Source organism: Pongo abelii, chromosome 1 (genome assembly GCF_028885655.2).
Source record: "Pongo abelii isolate AG06213 chromosome 1, NHGRI_mPonAbe1-v2.0_pri, whole genome shotgun sequence".
NCBI lineage: Eukaryota > Metazoa > Chordata > Mammalia > Primates > Hominidae > Pongo > Pongo abelii.
In genome coordinates this window covers 90068154-90087798 of record NC_071985.2, presented here as the reverse complement: position 1 = coordinate 90087798, position 19645 = coordinate 90068154, and the positions used below count along the sequence as shown (strand labels likewise).

The window sequence follows — 19645 nt, the reverse complement described above, 5'->3', positions numbered from 1 at the left end:
ACCGAAGTTACTGATGGTAGTAGAGGGATCCCTTTTCTTCTCCCTATTTTCCAAATTTTCTTTAATGACCTGAAAATGCTATTTTAAGTTTTTAAGACTGCACCATAAATGACTGGCATTTCAATATTCCATTAGGCTTCATGCAGAAAAAAAGGACAGATTAAACTAAATGCTAATGGTATTCTCTAGGACAGTTCTTCACAAAACAAACAACAAAAGTGCCATGGGAGAAATAGGAACTTACCTTTGCTGGCAATGGTGCCTTCAAAAAATCCTTTGGATACAGTCAATAAAGGCCAATTGGTATCCAAGGGCATGATAGGTGCAGGTGGCTGGAGCAGCTTGGCATTAGGGTCAATGTCTGGGATCTGAATAGTAGAAGAAAAGAGACTAAAAACAAATAGCACTTGGAAGTCACGTAAGGAAAGTTATGGAGCCGCCTTTGATCTCATTTGTTTCTCTGCCTCTCCTGGTAACCAGGTGGGAGAGTGACATTCATAATTTTAAATTGTTCTAAGATCTTAGAATTCATCCTGTAATAAGAGACAATCGTGTAAATAAAGACTCACAGTCTCCTTCTCTGGGTCGAATGTCTCCTTTAGGCTCTCAGCTTCTTCATCTAAGCCATGGGTAGCAGCTGTGAGATAGGCCAGGGATTCTGTAGAGAAAACAGACTTTGTGGTATAGGTACATTTCCAAATGCATGTTGCTGTGGTAAGCAACCTCTGAAATGGCCCCCCAGTGATCCCTGACTCCTGGTATTCAAGTTATGGCAAAATACCCACCTCTTAAGCGTGGGCTGGACCTACTAAATAGCTTCTAATGGATGGAACACGGCAGATGTGATGGGATGTTACTTCCTAGATCTGGTTACAAAGATTGTGGCTTCTATCTTGGGGTGCCCTCTTTTGCTCACTTGCTGTAAGGGAAACTAGCTACCACGTTACAAACTCTTATGGAGAGGTCAACACGAAAAGAAACTGATGTTTCTTAGACAACAGGGACCAAGGACATGGGGGCTGCCAATGGCCATTGAGTGAGTGCAGAAGTAGATTCTCTCCCTGGTGAGTCTTCAGATATCTGCAGTTCTGGCCAACACTTTGACTGTAGCCTCATGAGAGATCCTAAGCTGGAGACACCTAGCTAAGCCATGCCACAGATTGTGAAATAATAAATGTTTGTGGTTTTAAACTACTAAATTTGGGGATAATCTGTTACACAGAAATAGAGAACTAATATAGCTGCTTATCTTTGAGACCTATCTATCAGTGCTGAGAACCTTGGATATCCCTGACTCCTCTCTGTTACATCTCAAATCTAGTTACTGCAATAAGTCATGTTTCTACCTTCAAAATATATCCTGAATCTGACCATTGCTCACCCCTCCACTATTAGCACCTTGGTCCAAACCTCATCTTTCACCTTGCTTGTTACCTAATGTATCTCAAATGCTAATATAATGCTTGGTATATAGTGGGTTCTCAAAAAATATCCCTTGACTATATACATGAATAAATAAGTGAAACCTCCAAACTGAAAATAAAGAATAAAATTCTAATGGCATCCAACCAAGTGCATTTACTAGGGCGTCCGCTCAAGACCTTTTAAAACCTCCTATCTCCCCCATGAATAACTATTCTCCTAAGGGTGTTTGACTGGACTGAATTTTCTGGCTGCACCTCCCTTTGGCTTTGAAGAAAATCTTCTAAGCACAGTAGAAGCATGTTGTCTCTCCTAAAAAAAATGCACAATAAAGAGAAATCCCTCACCACTATACACGGATTAACTCAACAAAAACAGAAAAATACTTCCTCAGATCCTAAAAAAGCTGGCAAGTCCCGGATACTTACTCTGTCCACAGTTCTTCAGGATCCGCACACGCTCTGACACATCACCCAGGTATAGGGCATTCTGATAATGGCCACTCATGTCCTTTCTGATCTCAGCTGTACCAAGTAAGTAAGAGACACCAAGTTAGGTCTTTTCTCTTAAGTTATCTTTCTCCTTTATTCACCTTCCTCCTTCCCCCAAGAACCCCTCTTCCCATCCTTAGTTTGAGGGCCTCACCAATCTTCATCATCTTGCGAAGTTTTTCTAAGTTGCCAGTGATAAGATACAGGAAGGAAAGTTTGTCAAAGTTTTTGGTACGCTGATAGCACATTTCCACAATCTGGTGGTTCCCCTGCAGCAGGGCCACTTCTCCCAGCTTTTCCCAGCAGTTCTTGTCATCCAATGCTTTGGCTGCTTCCAGAGCAATCTAAAGAATCCCCAGGGTTGTGTTAACAAGTTGAAGGACAACGTGACTCAAAACCAAGGACTCTGCAAAGCATCTGCGTCTATATAAATTTCCCAAAGAACTTCCTATACTTTCAATTACTCCTAGCTTTTAGTCTAATTCCATTGAAAATCGGCTGGGTGTGGTGGCTCACATATGTAATCCCAGCACTATGGGAGGCCAGGGCAGGCGGATCCCGAGGTCAAGAGCTCGAGACCATCCTGGCCAACATGGTGAAACCCTGTCTCTACTAAAAATACAAAAAAAATTAGCTGGGAATCGTGGTGCGCACCTGTAGTCCCAGCTACTCGGGAAGCTGAGGCAGGAGAATCGCTTGGACCCGGGAGGCGGAGGTTGCAGTGAGCCGAGATCATGCCATTGCACTCCAGCCTGGGCAACAAGAGCGAGACTCCGCCTCAAAAAAAAGAAAAAGAAAATCCAGTGAACACATAGGACTCCTTTGGATACAGAGATGGAAATAATCACATCACATTATCCTTTTCCTCCTCAGAAATTTACTTTTACAACAAAACCACCTAGCAGTTGCTGATTCCATAGAGCCAGTTCTTGCTTAGCTACGTTACTTCCTACCTGCCAGGTTTGAAGATCCACAGGGGCTTTAGCAAAGACAGAAGAAATACTACTAGGAAGAAGTTCAGAACTGGAAAATGTTTTCCTAAGCCCTTTTCGCCTTAGAAAACAATGCCTATACATTCTAGGCCCCAACGCTTAGTAGGTACTCTTTCATCTAAGTAGCCAGTCAGCAAGATCAAATGTCAAGGAAATAATAAGATTTTCAAATTCCATGCCATCTTGCTTTTATCCTAGAAGTTACTGAATTCACACTAATTGAGGTTGACAAAAATAGAAATGCTGTGGCAGAAGCAGAGGCAGGTAAAAGTAGAGATGGGCAAATAGCAACAGGAAGATAGCTCAATGTAACAACTAAAAAAATCCCAAATTTCATTATTCTGGCTAAAGAAGCAAGCCGAGAATAATGCCCTCCCAATGGCAGTCTAACCCTCTCACCTCTGAGACAATATGGGGCTGATGACCATATTCCTCTCACCTCAATGTTTCCACACTCCAGTGCCAGACTAAAGCGAGTTTTCTCATCCTTGACAAAATGCAGTGCCACTTCAGGATAGCCCTTCTTCTGGAGATAAGCAATAATAGACTGGCCAACTAGTTTGGCATTCCTCACCATGTGCAGTACCTAGACATTTGGGGTGGGGTTGGGCAAGAAGTAGACATCACTTACAGGAAAAGAAAAAAAAAGAGTGCTGCCTCTCTTAATACTCTAGTTTGCATCCTCACTTCATACCTCATCATATTTTCTGTTGATCAGGGCCAGCTTGAATTTGAACTCAGTGGGATCAATGGTGAGTACCCGGGGACGACACTCCCTGTCTAGGCAGTATACATTGTTGCCTTTCACCCGTGTGACATAGATGGGTAAATCCAGAGTTCGAATGATCCCGTGGTCCCTAAGAACAGACGGTAGAGGGCACAACTTTCAGTAAGTCAGAGGGAAAATCCACCCTGTGAAGAAATGGAACAAACCTAGGAAACGGTCTTTTGTCAAGTGCCATTTGAACAATGATATAGATGGGAAGTGATTCAAAAAAGAGCAGAACTAAATGCCAAATTTATCGTATTCTTTCTACGATGGGGTAGATGGCATGATCTTTATATGCTATTATCCTAGAAGATGAGTAACAGACGTGGCTATAGGAATCAAGACCTAAAAGTTAAATCTTAAGTTCTGATATATAATCAGTAGGTGATTATGGACAGGTAACTCCTTTATAATCTATAACTGAAAGTAGAAGAGAGGTAGATGTGAAGAGTTCTGACAAAGAAATAATAAAAAACAAAGTATTTTGAACTGAATAATAATAAATAGATTGCAAATTGAAGTTTGTCAATATAGCTAATGCAACACTTGACAGATAATTTACAGACTGCATTAGAAGAAATACTAAAAATTATTGGGTTCTACATGCATATATTAGGAGAAACTAAAAATTAACAAGCACTCATCTTAAAAAATTTACTGTTCTTTTTAAACCAAAGAAAGTACTTAGAAGAAAATAATGAAGCCAATAGTAGAAATTAAATAAAAAACAAAAATACAGTAGAGAAGTTCAATGAAGGCAAAACTTGAATAAAATTGATAAGCCTCTCATGAGGGTAATTCAGAGAAAAGAAAACAATAGGGATGAAAAAGGGGATATCACTACAGATCTTGCAGAATAAAGATGTAACTTTTTAAGAGAATCAAACTGGCCAGGTACAGTGGCTCACATCTGTAATCCCAGCACTTTGGGAGGCCGAGGCGGGTAGATCACATGAGGCCAGGAGTTCAAGACCAGCCTGGCCAACATGGTGAAACCCTGTCTCTACTAAAAATACAAAAATTAGCCAGGCGTGGTGGTGCATGTCTGTAATCCCAGCTACTCGGAAGGCTGAGGCAGGAGAGTCACTTGAACCCGGGAGACGGAGGTTGCAGTGAGCCGAGGTCGCACCACTGCACTCCAGCCTGGGTAACAGAGTGAGACTCCGACTCAAAATAAATAAATAGAAGGATCAAACTCCTAAAAAATAAAATTTGCCAAAGTTGAATCAAAAATAAATAGAAAACACCTATAGTCCTATAATAGCTAAATAAACTGAATCAGATTTTTAAAATCCTCCCATAGAGAAAGTCCTATGTCCATATGACTTCAAGGGCAAATTCTAACCAATATTCAAGGAAGAATTAATTCCAGTCGTATGCAAACTCATTGAGGGAACAGAAAAAGATACATTATTTTGCTTTATGAAATTCATACAACCTTGATACTAAAACCTAACAAGGACAGTAAGAAAAGGGAAAATTACAGGTAATCTCACTTATAAATATGTGAAAACATAAGCAAAATATTAGCAACCTAAAGCTAGCAATATTTGAAAAGGGTAAAAATATCAAGACCAAGTTAGGTTTACATCAGGAATATAATGTTGATTTAACATTTATAAAAAATCAGCTGGGCACAGTGGCTTATGCCTGTAATCCCAGCACTTTGGGAGGCTGAGGCAGGCGGATCACCTGAGGTCAGGAGTTCAAGACCAACCTGACCAACATGGCAAAACCTCATCTCTATTAAAAATTCAAAATTAGCCAGGCATAATGGCTCACGCCTATAATCCCAGCTCCTTGGGAGACTGATGCACAAGAATTGCTTGAACCTGGGAGGTGGAGGTTGCAGTGATCTGAGATCATGCCACTGTACTCCAGCCTGGAGTGAGATTCTGTCTCAAAAAAAAAAATAAAAATAAAAAATAAAAAAAATAAATTTAATTCACTACATTAATCAATGAAAGGAGAAAAATTGTATGACTACCCCAGTGCAGGCTGAGCATCCCAAACAGGAAATCTGAAATGCTCAAAAATCCAAAACTGAGCACTGAAATGACAATCAAAGGAAACGTTCATTGGAGCAGTTTGGATTTCAGATTTTTGGATGTGGGATGTTCAATCAGTAACACAAATATTCCAAAATCAGAAAAAAAATCAGAAATATAAAATAATTCTGGTTTCAAGCATGTCAAGTAAGGGATACTCAACCTGTATATGCAGAAAAGTTATTTAATAAAATTCAACATTTGGGCCGGGCATGGTGGCTCATGCCTATAATCTCAGCACTCTGGGAGGCCACGGCAGGCCGACTGCTTGAGCCCAGGAGTTCAAGACCAGCCTGAGCAACATGGTGAAACCCCATCACTACAAAAAAAACAAAAATGAGCTGGGCATGGTGGCATATTCCTGTAGTCCCAGCTACTTAGGAGGCTGAGCTGGGAGGATAACTTGAGCCCAGGAGGCAGAGGTTGCAGTGAGCCAAGATTGTGCCACTACACAACGGGCAACAGAGTGAGACTCTCTGCCAAAAATAAATAGTTAAATTACATTAAATTAATAAATAGATATAAATAAATAAATTCAACATTCATTCAAGATAAAAAAAAAACTCTTAGCAAAAAGAAATAGCAAAATTCCTTCATAGAAAAGGGATATACATTTAAAAAATCTACTGTAAGCTCACATAATTCTAACACACTGAAAGTTCACCCTTTAAGTTAGGAATCAGACAAGAATGTTTGCTGTCATCATGTTAATTCCACATTGCTGGAGATCCTAGTCAGTGCAGTAAGCAAGAAAAATACAGTAATATAAGTACTTGAAAGAGAAACTAAATTGTCATTACCCACAGATACTATGATTATTTGTAAAGGAAATAGAAATAAATCCTAGAATTGATAACAGTCTAGCAAGATTCCTTAAAATCAATTTTAAATTGATTTTATTGTATTTAAATTGAATTAACTGTATTTCTAAATATCAACAAAATTAGAAAATTAGAGATGGGGTTTCACCATGTTAGCCAGGATGGTCTCGATCTCCTGACCTTGTGATCCACCCGCCTCAGCCTCCCAAAGTGCTGGGATTACAGGCGTGAGCGACCGTGCCGGGCCTGGAATTTCACAAGTTACTTTAAAAACTTATATGAAGGGCTGGGCATGGTGGCTAACGCCTGCAATCCCAGCACTTTGGGAAGCCGATGCGGGAGGATGGCTTGAGGTCAGGAGTTTGAGACCAGCCTGGCCGATATGGTGAAACCCCATCTCTACTCAAAATACAAGTATTAGCTGGGTGTGGTGGCACGTGCCTGTAATACCAGCTACTCAGGAGGCTGAGGCAGGAGAATCACTTGAACCTGGGAAGCAGAGGTTGCAGTGAGCCAAGATTACGCCACTGTACTCCAGCCTGGGCAACAGAGCGAGACTCCATCTCAAAACAGCAACAACAACAAAACTTACGTGAAAAGGCAAAATTTACTTGAAAATACCCTAACAACTTTTAAAAAATAAACAAAATAGGATCAAAGGAAAAGTTGTACCAGATGTGAAGATTTATCATAAAGCTACATTATTTAAGACAGTGTGGAATTAGAGCAGAGACAGACAAACAGACCACAGATCCTTGCACTTTTGAAAACATGATTTATGTATGACAAAGACGAGACTGCAGAACAATAGAGAAAGAGTGGTCTTTTCAATAATGCTGCTGGGCAATTGAGTGTCCTTATTGAAAAAGTGGGATTGAGCTTTCTATACCTCACACCATACATAACAATCAATGTCAGGTAGACTATAGACCTAGATATAAAAAGCAAAGTTACAATGTTTTTACAAAAGAATATAGAAGAATGGCTTTATGATTTGGGAGTCAATAAATATTTTTAAAATAGGATGAAACCTAATATCCATAAAAGATAAAGATTCATAAACTCAACTACATTGAAATTAAGACTGTTCATTAAAGGATACCATAAAGAAAATCAGAAGACATGCTACAAAAGAGGAGATACTGATATTTGCAACATGTAGCTCTGACAAAGGACTGACATGCAAAAAAGAAAGATAATATAAGATAGATTAAAGATTTGAATAGAATTCACATAAGAGGAAATCCTACTGGATGGTCAGATGAAAAGGTGCTCAATCTCATTAGGAAACAGAGAACAGCAAAACAAAATTACAAGGAGATACCATTACGCATCCATCAGATGGACAAAAATAAGTCTCACCAAACTTGTCAAGAAGACAAGAAAGGAAATTTTTTGTTCTTTTTTTCTGAGATGGAGTTTCGCTCTTGTTGCCCAGGCTGGAATGCAATGGTACGACCATGGCTCACCGCAGCCTTTGCCTCCTGGGTTCAAGTGATTCTCCTGCCTCAGCCTCCGGAGTAGCTGGGATTACAGGCACCTACCACCACACCCAGCTAATTTTTTTTTATTTTTAGGAGAGACAGGGTTTCTCCATGTTGCTCAGGCTGGTCTTGAACTCCTGACCTCCAGTGATCTGCCTGCCTCAGCCTCCCAAAGTGCTGGGATTACAGACGTGAGCCACCACGCCCAGCCCAAAAGGAAATTTTTATACCAAGCTGGTGGGCATGCAAATTGGTACAATCACTTTGAAAAGCAGTTTCACAGCTGGGCGCAGTGGCTCACGCCTGTAATCCCAGCACTTTGGGAGGCCAAGGTGGGCAGATCACAAGGTCAAGAGTTCAAAACCAGCCTGGCCAACATGGTGAAACCCCGTCTCTACTAAAAATACAAAAATTAGCTGGGTGTGGTGGTGTGTGCCTGTAATCCCAGCTACTCGGGAGGTTGAGGCAGGAGAATCACTTGAACCCAGGAGGCGGAGGTTGCAGTGAGCCAAGGTCACACCACTGCACTCCAGCCTGGGCCAGACTCCGTTTCAGAAAAAAAAGAAAAGCAGTTTCACATTGCCTAATAAATGTGAAGATATGCACACTCCATGGCCTAGCAATTCTATTCTGGGGATACACTCTAGAGAAATGTATGTACATGTACCCCAGAAAACAGGTAAAAAAGAATGTTTAAGAGCATTGTTCATACAAGCCAAAAACTAGAATTCACTCAAATATTCCTTAAAAGAGTAGAATTGACAAACTGTGGTATAATCATATAATTACACAAAAATGAAAATAAATACATTGGAGCTACAAGATGGATGAATCTTACAAACAAAATATTGGGCAAAATATGAAATAATATATTCAGTATGATTTCATTTATATGAAGGCAAAACCAGGCAAAACTAAATCATATTAAGAAACAGGGCAGTAAAATTACAAAGAAAAGCAAGGAAGAAATTACTGTAAAAACTAGAATGTTACTTTTGGTGGAAACAGGGAGGGTTGTGACCACATGGCAAAGGGCTTCTGGGGTGCCAGAACTGTTCTGTTTTTTGACTTGGGTGGTAGTTATGCTGATGTTCACTACATAACTTATTTGTTTTTCTATTTTTTTATGTAATTGTCTATATTTGTTTTCGATTTCTCAATTTTAAAAAAGTTGAAAAAAGAATGTTCTGATGCCCCTTGCACATATATGCTAGGTAAGGCTTTTCCATGAAGAAAATTCATGGAGGACTTCAGTTACATCTCAAGACAGGACAGTGATTTCAGGAAGCTGCCTTCTCCCATTCTGTATCCCAGATAATTAACTTACCCAGTGGTGACAGCATATTTGATGTGGTTGCTTGTGGTATAGATAAATACCCCACTCTCATCCCAGGCCCCACTCTTGACGCGGATGTTCTCATGAATGTTACATAAAGCATCCAGTTTGCGGTTACAGATCACAATGGCTGTAAGAGGCAAAGGGGATGAGTGTTCTGTTGGATAGGGTAAGTGCCGTAGACTGGCAGGGATGGGGGTGGGAAGGAATGGTTTCTAAATCAGGGTGGATATAATGAAGACTCACCGTGTTTGGCTAGTAGTGCTACATGTGACATGTCTGCTGACCAGATAACGTATTTCACTTTAGAAATCTTCACAGATGCCAGAGTCCTGAGATAGACAGAGATGTGCAAACACGAATGAATCTATTTCCCTTGTCTCAGGCTTTGATCTACGTCAACTGCACCCTCTAATTAATGTAAACCCCAATTTCTTAATGTAATACTAATTACATAAAATACTTAATGTAATTCCTACATAGTAGCTCAGTGACTTAAACATTTTGGCTCACATTGTGCACTTACCCTTCCTCAACCCCCTCTCCTTCATTTCCTTGTATTATTAGGGAATCTGTGTATGTCTGTTTTCACCACTGGACTGTAAGCTCCTTTAAATGTAGGAACTATGTCTCTGTCTCTCTCTCATTCTAAGCTCTGAGAACACACTTTGTTCAGGTAAGTACTGTAAAAACAGATAAATAACCAAGAATCTCAGTGTAATGCTAGTGTGGACGTGCAGAATGGAGAGTGACCACAGAAGGGAAAAGTTACTACAAAGAGTCTTGGAGCACAAGAAGTGGCCAAGCCACAAGACAAACTCACTTGGGGAAAAAAGGTTCCCACTAAAGATGTCCACTCTCCCCAACTACATGGCTGTCTGCTTAGGGGCACCTGATATGTTACCGCTTCTGCTGTACGTCAAAGAGTGTGATAGAGTCCGCATCTCGAAGCAGGAGATTGCCTGTGCCAGCATAGAAGATCTCATCACAGTTGGGCACCTGTACCTTTTTGGTGATCTCATTCTTCAGATTCTTGATCAGAAGCTGCAATAAGTATTAAAGATGGGGTTAAGAGAAGAAGTGTGTATAGATGATGATGACAACTGATGATGTCCCTCAGCAATTGTTCCTTAGCTTCAATTAACTATTTTTTGTCCTGTCCATGTCAATTACCACTGCAGACAGACCACGCCAACCAAGATCTTCTCTAAGGGCCTTAATACATATTTTTTCTCCTCCAACTAAGACATCCTGAGAAGTCCCAACTAAAGTGTGAATTTCTCAATGAATGAGAGAGAGAAAACACTGTTTCTGGGGCTTAAATTTTGTTAAATATTTTCTTCAGAGTGCTTTATCTTGTGCTGGACCTATTACATTTCAAGTAACAATGGAGGCAGCAGAAGGAGGGAAATCTTATCCAGCCCACGCATTTCAGATTTGATGCGTTTTGGGCTCCTGTAGTCAAGAGTGACTTTAGCTTGGTTCTTAAACCCAGAGCCACAGCGATCATCAACCCAATCAAATCAGTTTTAATGCCATTCCCCCAAGAGGGCTTAGCGTAGGGCTAGAGACAGAGGTACAGCCAATACATGAGAATCATGGCTGCCCAGGGGAGAACAGAAAAAACAATGGTCTTTATTTTGCAATACACAGGCCACTGCCACCACACTCCCCAAATTAGTTTCTACTTTTAGTCTTAACTCACCGAATGCATCCGATCTAGGACAGCAAACCGATTTCGAGCGACCCAAACAGCTGTCAGGCCTGAGGATCGTTTCCCTTCAGGCGCTGAGAAGAACAAAACCAAAGGGTGGGAGCATGTGGTGAGTCACTGGCAGGTGACATAGTCGGGTGCCATGGAGCTGCCAGTCTTGCTGGATGCCATCTTGGCTTTGCCAGTTGAGCTACTTCCTAACTAATTCAGCCATAACCTGGGGCTATTACTGAGTGACTTTTCCCCACCAGTCCCCTCCAAACACCAACCACCACCCCTGCCAAGGCTCTTTTCTCTAGGCCAAGTGGTTGCATTTCAGCCAACATCATGTACTGGCAGAAGGGCCGCCCATCTTGGGAGACAGCACACTCCATCAAGCTAACGAGCAGGGCCTCCCTGGCCAAGCTGCGGCAAAGCAAGCCTGTGTCATAGGACCCCCTCCCCAGGATGCAGCTGCTCTGCTGCTTTTAACATGCAAATGCAGACTTCCTAGTAGGGCAGGGTGGGGCAGAGCACTCCCAACTAAATCTTGACAGGAGAGCTTGGTGCTGGGTGGTATTTAGAACCAAGCTGTTGCTCTGTAAATGTCAACTGACCATTCTTATCACCCTGAAGAGAGTTACAAAATGTTCCTCAGTTCAGTGGCTTATTAGAATTTTGAAACGGACACTCCATTCTCTGGGAAACTTGTAGAAGGATAAACATAAGGGTGCATCAAAATACTCTTTTACCTATTAGACCAGCAGAAAACTGGAGAGAACATGCTGGCCAGTCTTGCCCCTGGCATCTGGAGTGGCAGGCAATTTATGAAACTAATTATTATCAAAACCAACACTCCCATTTTCCAGGGGCCAGGAGTCTGCATTATTCAAGCCCATCTCTGTTGCCCACCATTGGGCTGCTCCTTTATTATTATCTCCCTCAAAAAATGAAGTACAGAAAATAAAAGTGGTAATAAAACAAAACAAAATATTTTAAATTCTATTAATTGTAAACACAGATGGGGAAAAAAAAAAGCAAAAAGCTGAGTTGGGAGGTACCAAACCATAAGATTTAGTCAGAAATGGCTTAACTGACTAATTTATAAGGGAGACTTTGACTCATGGATACCAAATAAATATCTTTTCTTTCTCTCACTATGAACACATTTAAAAGAGAGGAGATTGATTAGCAACAATAATAACCCAGTGGCACCCACAAAAGAAACAGAGATAGAAAATTATTTCTCAGAAATCCGTTGATGGGGTCTAAAATATCATTAAAGTATGCCAGTAAGAGTGGGCATCTGCAGAATAAATCTCTGACCTGGTACTAGCCATAAACCCGCTGGAGGAAGTGCACCGAAAGGACCATAGGCAATAGTCAAATCCATTCTGAGAATGTTTTGTCAGCAAGTTATAATCACAAGGACATCAACAAGGGATGGTGGTGATGGAAGAGGTAGGCAGGAGTCTCAGCTGGATCCTGGGATCCCAGATGGGGTGTGGGGCTGTTAGCAGCCTCATCTTTTTGACATGCAAAAGGAAGCAAATCGGATCTGGATGTGGATGGGACAGTATAAATCCCTAGTCCCAGGATGAGGCATTATAAGATTGGAACCACATTTTTAAATAAATAAAACTACCAGGGTGAAAGTCATATCAACTGATAATAAACTAGGATAACATGCTGTGCTGAAAGAGAAAATGGAGAGTTTCTAATAACCAAATTATAAAATATATATATCTAGCTGGGGTAATAAAATGGAGGAGGAACATGAATATTTCACACCATGGTCGCCTCTGATGCAATTGTCAGCAGCACCTGCCAACAGACATGAGTGACGTGGCCATGGCTTGGGGATGGAATGCGAAAAACTTGAAGAGGAGTTATGATGCGGGTGAGGAGAGCTGGAAGCAGAGTGGGGTAGACAAAAAGAACACTTACCATCAGGATTCTGGGAGTCAGCATCTTTAGGGATGGTGTACAGGTCATAGGTACTATTCTCTAAATTGCTAGCTCTCTGTAGAAGAAAAGGGGAAATTAAAATGTTAGTGAGAAGCACCCAAGATACCAGTTTTCCAGTTTACTCTGACAGAGAAAACAGTTCCATTGCACAGACACCAATCTGAAACCATACTTTTCTTACCCTTTACCCAGAGGGCATTTGACTGTTTCTACATCTATGAATTATAGGGCTCTTTGCCAAACACCTCAGCACTGATGTCACTTTATTTTCTTTATCCTCCAAAGATGCAGATATTATCTGAATGAAAGTAAGAAATGCTCTCTACTCCACAAATTAACAGACTAGGACCCTGATATTCTGGTACCCCACCCTGAGGACTCATCAACTGAGTACTCAACTGCTGGAAAGGAAAAAAAAAGACATCAAAGAAAAGACACTATAGGAATGCAAATGTTTATTGGAAAAAGAAGAAAAGAAAAAACACTCAAGAAAACTGTCAGAGTACGGGACTGCTAGATATTAAAGAAGAACAGATTAGACAATATAGTTATATGAGGAAAGACATATAACTTCATTCCTTTTCACTTGGCCACCAGGGCACTAAAATTAGAATGTCATTTCTTTTTTTTTTTTGCAAATTCTGTTGCAAGAAACAGGAGTCACTGATGACTCTGAAGCCAACCCCACTGACACGAACTCCCTCTCAAAATAATAGTTCTTCTATTTTCACCCAAAGGAAGAGATCAAGGTAAACATTTTCTTTCCATAGGATATATATATATATAGTCTAAACATTCTCTCAAATTATTTCTAGTGATCTGGGTCATTCATCCTGATGCTCCATTAAGTTCAGCTTTATGAAAGATACGCAGTTCACAAATGCTCAATATGTTTATGACAACTGAAACCTACCTGATTTGAGTCTCTGAGTGATCACTGTGTCAGCTCTCACAAAATGACCATTAAATAGTTTCTAAGAAGCCATTAAAGATTCCCTAAGGGCATAAGAAACAGACCTATGGAAAATGAGGAGAACCTAGGAGGGCTCCACAGGTTACTTACCGTACAAAGCAGGACTGCATTTTCTGCTGGATTGTATGACATATTGAATACTGGAAACTTGGAACCACTAGAGATATATATAGAAAAACGAGAAAACAGGGAAGAGGCATAAGAATAGAAGGAAGAAAGGAATCACCCCCACACTTCCTACTTATCCAATCTTTACACTATATACTCATCACTTTTATAATCAGGAATAAAATGAGTAAATATTGTATTCTCTTCCTTTAAGGCTTGACAACTTCCCTAGCTCAGTTTTGAACAAACAGTTTTAAAAAGTAAGCCATAACAGAAGTCAAATTATTCAACAGAAGGTAGGTAGGGTTAGCACTAACTGTAGTGAGTGGGACTGGTCCTGCTTGGATACAAATTCCTACACGTAATTGCAGTGGACACCACACAGTAACATAATGTGATTTGTCTCTGGCTGGTTTCTCCTGTCCCTTGGAGTGTTCACATAAACCCATTTTTTTATTGTAATGATGCTAAAGGGTGGTTATCAAAACCTCATGCCAAAGTTTGCCACCATGAATGTTTCAGCATGCTGATGCAGCTGGCTTTTCAAAAGGACAGTTCCTTTTGCCAGGCATCCCAGAGGTTATCGTATCTTCAGAATTAAGAGTTTCCAGGGACATATATTCTGGTTCAGAGTTGTGCGCTTTTTGCTGGAAAGCAAGGGAGAGTTAAAGAAAAGAAATGACAAATAAAGGCAAAAAGTTCTGTTACCAGTTTGGGTCATACTCTATCAAGAAACTTCCTCTGGCTTGCAAGAGACCCAGCAAATTGTGGCAGAATGATTTTCCATCCACACGGTCACTAGCATTCTCAAGAAGGGAACTATCATTCTACTCATGACCACTTCCTTGCCTCCCTCACTCATTGGGTTTAAACTGAGCGGGCTCATCTAATGCGGATTCCATCTGTGACAGAGTACGAGATCCAAAATGTCATTTAAAAGAAGAGTCTTGGTCGGGTGCGGTGGCTCACGCCTGCAATCCCAGAACTTTGGGAGTCCGAGGTAGGTGGATCACAAGGTCAGGAGTTCGAGGCCAGACTGACCAACACAGTGAAACCCTGTCTCTACTAAAAATACAAAATTAGCCAGGTGTGGTGGCGCACGCCTGTAATCCCAGCTACTTGGGAGGCTGAGGCAGGAGAATTGCTTGAACCCAGGAGGTGGAGGTTGCAGTGAGCCGAGGTCGCATCACTGCGCTCCAGCTTGGGTGACAGAGTGAGACTCCGTTAAAAAAAAAAAAAAATTAAAAATAAATAAATAGGTTGGGTGCGGTGGCTCACGCCTGTAATCCCAGCACTTTGCGAGGCCGAGCCAGGCAGATCATGAGGTCAGGAGATTGAGACCATCCTGGCTAACATGGTGAAACCCTGTCGCTACTAAAAAATACAAAAAATTAGCCAGGCATGGTGGCGGGCGCCTGTAGTCCCAGCTACTTGGGAGGCTGAGGCAGGAGAATGGTGTGAACCAGGGAGGCGGAGCTTGCAGTGAGCCGAGATCGTGCCACTGCACTCCAGCCTGGGCGACAGAGCGAGACTCCGTTTCAAAAAAAAAGAAAGAAAGAAAGAAAGAAAGTCTTGTTTGTGGGAGTTGTATCAAGGTGACAGATGAGAGGGTTTGGAGGAAAGAAACAAGTCCGATTTACCTCCGCAACTGCATCACAGCTACATCTTTGGAGCTGTTGAAATCCAGCTGTCGTAAGAATCGGTCCTTGACATAGTGTAGCATATTGCCATGAACAGCATAGGCTGGCCGTTCCCGTTCCAGCTTAAACACAATCATACCACCATCATGGCCTGGGGGACAGGGAGAAGAGGAGAAAGAATTAAGCTGTAGGCAAGAAAAAAACCTGGAAATTGGAGATACATAAGGATGAAGATTATATCTGTATGCTATTAATAAAAGACACAACACCTGAATGCATCCCTTATTTGCCTAAATTCTCACAATTCTTGGAATCTTTATTTAAATAATTTTCTGCGAATCCTTTCCTAGTACTATTCACACTGCCACACTTAGTGACACTATCCACACTGCCCTTTTCTGTGTTCCCCTAATGCTTTGTACAAACCTCCATTACAGTACTTATCATCCTGCACTGTAATCATTTAGGTCTATCACCCACATTATAACATGAATTCCCTGAAGGCAGAAATTATAATTTCCATCCTTCCTCAGTCTCTAGCATATAAAAAGAGTATAAAAAGTATTTACTGAAAAAATGAATGTTAGTTTAAAAACCCTTTATGATTCTGTTTTTTAAAATGTTTTGCTCTTTCCCTACTAGCACCATCATCCCTTAGAAAACCCTTCCACTCTTGTTCTCCTACTGTCTGCTCTCCAAATATAAACCAGATCATGTCACTTTCCTGCCCAAAACCTTCCAATGGCTTTCCATTTATTCAGAATAAAATCTTAAGTTCTAACCATGGCATAGAAGGCAATACACAATCTGGCCAGACCTCACCTATTACTTAGTCCCTTACTCACTGTACTCCAACTGGCCTCTTTGGTGTTCCTTAGCACGTGATGGTGACATGCTAAGCACCTCTCACAACACAGTCTCTGCATTTGCTGTTCCCATTGCCTCATACCCTTTCACTTTTCTAAACCACCCAATATAAAGCGGCAGTCCCCATACTCATCCATCTCTATCTGCCTTACCTTTAATTTTTCTTCCAAGCATTTTTCACCACACATCATTTTATGTACATATGAAGTGGAGGAAAAAAAAGGAGAAAAGCTTCAACTAAGTGGCTCTGAGAGTCCTTCTTCTTCTTGTCATCCTACTATACATTTACTAGAGACAAAACTAATAATCCCTTTCAAGACTTATAAACTTTGAATTAAGCAAAGAAAAAAGAGAGAAAATGGCCCTTTACCTGCTGCAAAGAGGTTAAGGTTAGGGTGAGCAGCTAGGACCCAGAAACGATCATGGTCTCTGCGGAAAGTCTGAACCCCAGTCCTGGAAAAGGTACACAAAAAGAAAAACATTAATTTCCTAGGAATCCTCAGCCCATCCTACACAAGAATATTAAATGGTAAGCCAGCAAGCTAATTAAAATGTAAATCAAGGAGAGTAAACTGCATATCCTAAGTAACAGTAGTCGTGATAAATTCTACCAAGGAACAAAAAGAGGAGACTTCAAAACTGACCATATTATTATGATATATAGATCTCCCCTTTTCAGCATAATTTTATGGCTTTCATTCTGCATTTCTTTTTTTTTTTGAGACGGAGTCTCGCTCTGTTGCCCAGGCTGGAGTGCAGTGGCACGATCTCGGCTCACTGCAAGCTCTGCCTCCCAGGTTCACGCCATTCTCCTGCCTCAGCCTCCTGAGTTGCTGGGACTACAGGTGCCTGCCACCACGCCCGGCTAATTTTTTGCATTTTTAGTAGAAACGGGGTTTCATCGTGTTAGCCAGGATGGTCTTGATCTCCTGACCTCGTGATCCACCCGCCTCGGCCTCCCAAGTGCTGGGATTACAGGCATGAGCCACCGCGCCCGGCCTCATTCCACATTTCTTACTTCTCTAGCTACAGAACTGGGGAAAGGGGGAAGAAGAAAACATGTTTAAATTTAGAGGCAAAAAATAATACACACGGAGATTTCTACTTGATGGAAAACTTATAAACATTGACTGATCTCTAGGTCTCTTCAAATTTTCATAATATATGATTTGATTTGTCTACATGCTGAAGATGATGACAGACATAAAGAAGTATTCCAATCTAATTTTAAAAGAGAGAGTAAGAGAAAGTTCACACAACACTGATGACTACCTTACCGCTTAGACATATCCCAGACTCGAATACTCTTGTCCTCAGAATTGCTGAGGATCAACTCTTGGCGAGGGTGGAAGACGGCACAAGATACATTGTTGTAATGGCCCCGGCAGGTATCAACCTCCCATGCCTTTGATTCTGAAGGACAAAAAGAATCAGGTCATCACAATTCCCTACTACTATAACTTTAGGATTTGGAGATATGACATCCTCTTAATCAAGAACTAAGTACTATTACAGAATGCTAAATTGCCAACTTCTTTCTAATATGGCAATCTTCTTCACTTAAGTCTCTTAATCTTTACATGTCTTGGTTCTTTCATTCTGACCCTTTTATTGATTATAAAACCTCTTCTCTTGGCCAGACATGGTGGCTCACACCTGCAGTCCCAGAACTTTGGGAGGCTAAGGTAGGGGGATCACTTGAGCCTAGGAGTTCGAGATCAGCCTGGGCAACATTGCAAAAAACCCCATCTCTACAAAAAATACAAAAATTAGCTGGGTGTTGTGGTGCATGTTTGTAGTCCCAGCTACTCAGGAGGCTGAGGGGGAGGATCGCCCAAGCACAGAAGGTCAAGACGGCAGAGAGCCGTAAATGCGCCACTGAACTCCAGGCTGGGCAACAGAGCAAGACCCTGTCTCAAAAAACAAACACCTCTTTTTCATCATTCTCCATCCCTTTATCCTGTTTTATCTGTCCTGATAACAACTGTCCTAGTTGCCCTTACAATTTTTGTTATTTTTTCTTTTTTTCAGGGACCTGCCACTTCAGGAGTTGCCATTTTATAACAAATATGAGCTCCTTAAGACAGGGGTCTTATCTGTTTTAGTCACCACTGTATCTCCAGAGCCTTAAACAAAGTCTAGCACAAAGGAGGTACTCAATAAATATTTGTCAAATGAATGGATGAATTCTATGTTCATACTCCTCAAAATAAGGGTACCACCCCAGGAAAAAAGGGAAAGAAGGAATACTTTCAGTTCCAAAACAGTGGTAGAGAAGCAAGCTGGCTTCACTCCCCTCCACAGAAAACCCAAAACAAATATACAGTGCTGAGATTTTCATCAGCAACAACCCAGAGCTCAAATATGACAATAGGACAGTTCCTGGGGCCACAGAGAGATGAAAAAACTCTGAGCAGATGGTAAGAGCATCTGATTTCCACATCTGCAATGCCCCTCCCCCAACTCATGGTTTCTACACTGGAAAAAGTGAGACTGAGGTGGTCAACTACCTTCCCCATCTTCCTGGGTGCCCTGGCAGGAGACCTAACCTTGACTTAACCCATGGGAGGCATTACAACTGCCTGAAAGGGGAAATATCCCTGAGGACAGGCAGAGAGAAAGGGGGGAGGCAGGACTATCACACCCAGCCCCAGAAACTCTGCTCTGTTACTTGGCCAAAGGAGACGCCAAATCAGAGTGGCTGCTCAGCAGCACTGCGTTGCAGGAAGTATGTTCCACAGGTCTCTCCATACACGAATCTCTAGCCAGCCTTGACACACAGCTGGGATAATCCCTTTGGGACCTCCTCATTCAGGACAGACAATGCTCTGGTCATTTACTAAAGCCAAGGTGAACCTGGGCTTAAGGTGTCACCTAAAGCCAAAGAGGAGGAAGTGACCTAGCAGTAAAGATTTGCTAAGCAAATATATCCAATAAAAACCAAAGCAAGCCAAACAGAGAAAATTGGAATAAGTAACTCATCTTTCAATACAAAGACATAGGTATATACCCAAAATAAACAATAGCAAACAG

At 41.3% G+C, this 19645-nt stretch overlaps 1 protein-coding gene across 3 annotated transcripts in view; it reads right to left on the bottom strand.

Moving 5' to 3' along the window:
- Positions 1 to 19645, bottom strand: part of COPA (COPI coat complex subunit alpha) — a 53513-nt gene that overhangs the window by 6203 nt on the left and 27665 nt on the right. The window contains exons 9-23 of one of the 3 annotated variants that reach the window (XM_009241836.4): positions 17890 to 18025; positions 16983 to 17065; positions 15746 to 15896; positions 14088 to 14154; positions 13004 to 13079; positions 11069 to 11151; positions 10268 to 10407; positions 9610 to 9695; positions 9355 to 9493; positions 3600 to 3762; positions 3345 to 3491; positions 2068 to 2257; positions 1851 to 1946; positions 570 to 658; positions 245 to 368 (exon numbers count right to left, since the gene is read on the bottom strand). In XM_009241836.4, the coding sequence (XP_009240111.2) occupies positions 245 to 368; positions 570 to 658; positions 1851 to 1946; positions 2068 to 2257; positions 3345 to 3491; positions 3600 to 3762; positions 9355 to 9493; positions 9610 to 9695; positions 10268 to 10407; positions 11069 to 11151; positions 13004 to 13079; positions 14088 to 14154; positions 15746 to 15896; positions 16983 to 17065; positions 17890 to 18025 (1770 nt within the window). 3 annotated transcript variants of the gene reach the window in all.